The sequence below is a fragment of the Stegastes partitus genome, unplaced genomic scaffold (genome assembly GCF_000690725.1).
Source record: "Stegastes partitus isolate 25-593 unplaced genomic scaffold, Stegastes_partitus-1.0.2 Scaffold86, whole genome shotgun sequence".
In the NCBI taxonomy this organism is placed as follows: domain Eukaryota; kingdom Metazoa; phylum Chordata; class Actinopteri; family Pomacentridae; genus Stegastes; species Stegastes partitus.
The window spans coordinates 360,372-363,948 of NW_007577817.1; the positions used below are offsets into that span (position 1 = coordinate 360,372).

Below are 3,577 nucleotides of genomic sequence, written 5' to 3' on the forward strand. Positions count from 1 at the left end.
GTCGGTCATGCTTTTCATTTACATTGCATTGCTAAAGTTGTGCTAACCTAGCTTAAGTTACTCCCTGTCTATGTAAGCAATAACATCGCTGTAGTTATGCCAACCTAGCATAGCGTTAGCTAAAAGCTTAACAGCCAGTAATAACTGCAGAAATAACGTAAGTGTACAAAATATTTTAGAGTACAGAACGACCGTTCATCACTCTGTCAGCTTGTTATTAATAATATCAATGTTAGTTCAAATGCTAAAGGTATGTTTTGATAATCCATGAATCTAACAGTGTGGATAAAATAAATGCAGGACTTTAACATTGGCTGGAAATCACAATATGGTGGAGGTCTGCGCTCTCAGAGTGCTTTTCTAGTTATTGATATGATGCTTGTTCACTAGTTTCTCACTGGATTTATCTTTAAAAAATGTGTTGTTATTGTTGTCAATGTGACCACAATCATTATTATTATCTTTGCTTTATTTTTAGTTTTTTTTTTAACNAAATGAATGTTATTGACTGAATATTTCTGTGATAACAGTCTAATCCATTTCCTATTTTGTGTTCCATTAGCTGCAGTACCAGCAGTGTAAAACTGACTTGGCAGGAAATCAGGAAGAAGCATAGAAACATATTTATGTTTTTTTCTGCATCATCAGCTGAACACATGCAAGTTACCGTGGCAATGCAATGCACACAGTGTACAATTACTGTATCTGCTTCATTCAGTGGTAACAGTAGCTTTAAGCTGAACAGATTTGTAGATATAACAATTAAGTTGACACTTGATGTCAACTTCAAGTACACTGTCTAAAAGCAGGATTCAGAATAGAAACAACCCTCCACAGCTTGAGTGACCATTATGAAGCCTTTTATGGTTTTAACAGATTTATTAAAAATCCAGGCAACAGCTGGAAGACACTGACAATTATGCATAAATATAGATACAAACATTATTCACAAACTATGACTATGATGTGAAATCCAGTCAGTCGAGCTGAATAAAACCTCAAGTCAGGGTGACCTGCCTTACTGTATAACTATTTAAAGACATCAGATTTAGAAATTAGTTGGCAGGTACAAAACCAACATACATTCAGCAGTGGAAGTAAAAGAATACAAAACACAATTTCTGGACGAAGCCTGCAGTCATTACACACAGGATATCAAAGTAACAAATGATCAAACATGGTAAAAATCATAAGAAGCTAACTGGATCACACTTGTCCTTACAAAGCTCTATGTAGACAACATGCTACAGTAATGTCTGGATTGTTCACGACCATCATTACACTGAACACTAGCCAGAAGAAAATTAAAAAGATTTTTAACCAGAAAAGATGACTTCAGCCGTTCGCACTACAAAATCGTCAGGAACAAGTAAAGACATCAGACTAAATTATGCATGAGATGGTTTGTTTCATACATATAACTGTAAATCTTGACATCACAGATGCCATCAAAGAGATTTTTAAACACAACTAAAAACTTAACTCCTGTTCACTGCAAACAGAATAGTAAATAAAATTATGTTTCTCTTTCATTTTATTCAAAGTGCTGACACGTACAACAAAACATAACGTTAAAAAGACTGCTGATTGGCTGCAGTTGGTTTGGAGGAGAGAAGACCTCCAGTTAGACAAGTGAAGATATTTGTTGAGCGGGAAACAGAGCTAGAGGTCAATTCAAACTAATTTCCAATCAAAATGCTGATTCTCTTACACTAAGAAAGTCTGAAATATACACAAAAAGAGGTGGCCTAACACCAGCTTTCTCACACCAGGTGACATTAGGCCTCTGTCTTGCAGTGACTCTATCTACGTTGCTTTCAGCTTTTTAAAATAGCAGGACTCCTATTTTGGAAATGCAACAACTTGATACATAAATTGCAGTTTCAATAATAGTCAACATTTTCTTGGATATCAGTGAATTGATTGCCGTTCTGGATTCTGCTTCTTCATCCACCTCATGTGTTGCAACTCTCATCATAAGAAGGAGGAGCCTCTGTAACAGACAGACACCATCAGACCAGCTGCTTAGCACTCAAACACCGTTACATATCACTTAATTAGTCGTTGAATTAGTCGTCTTGTCTTGTAGTGGCAACAATTAGCCAAATATATAGCCAAAATGCTTAAGACATTATTTTGATCAATATTAAGATCACAATACAAAAATCAATACACTTTCACATTTAAATAAAGACAGCACTGTTTTCATGTTAATGCTGTGCTACATTTCTGCCAATGCCAATACAGCAGAAGCTGCTCGTCAGCTGTGCACAGAGAGCCTCGAGTCTCCACTCAGGTACTGCAGTCGCTCAAAAATTACTCTGAAAAGAGTAAAACAACCAAACTGACACCAAGTGATTTTATCAACATGAGCTTTCATCTATGAGCAGAGCATTTTAAATGTCAATATTGCATTTGACTTTGTTATTTTAAATATGAAAAGCCAAGAATCATGGATGTGATAAATAAAATAATTTGAACTGATTGGAAGTATTGTTGGCATTTTCACCATGTTCAGTGGTTTAGTGGGATGGTAGAAAAAGAACCCACATTATGGTAGCGCAAGAGGACACTGCTCTGATACATTAGTTAGTGAAAATCATGAATAATAAAAGTGAAATGCATTCAAATGTTGCATGTCAGATCTGGTAAGAATAGAGGGAGGGTCTAACAAAAGATTATTCAGGAAATGGTGTTTTTGTAATTTTGACTCATTCAAGCTGCTACAATTTTTTTTTTCTATCTCTGCAGTACTTCAACTTTATAAAAGTCCAACAATAATCAATTTCAGTTGATTTCAATATTTTCCAATGACTCCCAGAATCAAGGTAATTTGGGGGGAAATGAATTGCCTTGATTTAAAGTTGCATGACCCATACAGTCCAAATTAACTGGAAATAAGTCAAGTCAATCTAAACCAGAATTCTCCCTCAACAACTGGACTGAAGTTGCACAACAGGTAAGTCACAAATGTAAGCTGGATTTTTGACTTGGGCATCAATGCTAGTAAGCTATGCCAACCAACCTTGTGGATAAGCAGAAGTGTCGTAGTTGGGAGGCACGATGAGTGGTGCTGGCATTGAATTGGCGGTGTTAAGAGGAGGGTAAAGGGTTGTTGCCCCTGCAGAGCCACTGAAAGAAGGCCCGCTGGGGACAGTGGCAGGCCCACTGGGCAGCTGGCTCTGGGAGAAAAAGAGACCTGGAGCATAGCTGAAAGCATTGGGTGACACCAGCTGAGACTGACGCTTGTTGGGAAGGTCATCATTCATCTGGGTCCCACCCTCTGCCCCCAAGTGGTCCTCAGCTGGAGGAGCACTGGGGGAGTTGTGGGAGGACATCCTGGAGCGAGGGGCGGGACGGGGAGCAGGCTTTGGGGCAGGGCGAGGGGGCAGTGTGGGCGTGGAGGCAGAGGCAGAGGTGTCTGGTGTAGAAGTAGAGGTTGGTGCATCTTCAGTGGAGGGAGGGGCTGCTTTTTTGGAAGGACGCAGTTTTTTGTCGAGTGAGACATTACCGATGTGGATGGGTAATGTAAGCTGGACGTCAGGAGACTTCAGATTGACCTGATTCATCAGAGGAA

The 3,577-nt window shown here is 39.0% G+C and overlaps 1 protein-coding gene across 1 annotated transcript in view; it reads right to left on the reverse strand.

The window, feature by feature from the left end:
* Window positions 1-859: 859 nt before the first annotated feature.
* The window catches only part of arrdc1a (arrestin domain containing 1a), a 22,631-nt gene continuing 19,913 nt past the window's right edge, over window positions 860-3,577 (reverse strand). The window contains exons 7-8 of the mRNA XM_008277019.1: window positions 3,026-3,560; window positions 860-1,993 (exon numbers count right to left, since the gene is read on the reverse strand). Coding sequence (XP_008275241.1) covers window positions 1,956-1,993; window positions 3,026-3,560 — 573 coding nt within the window. The 3' untranslated portion in view covers window positions 860-1,955. The remainder of the gene's footprint in view (window positions 1,994-3,025; window positions 3,561-3,577) is intronic.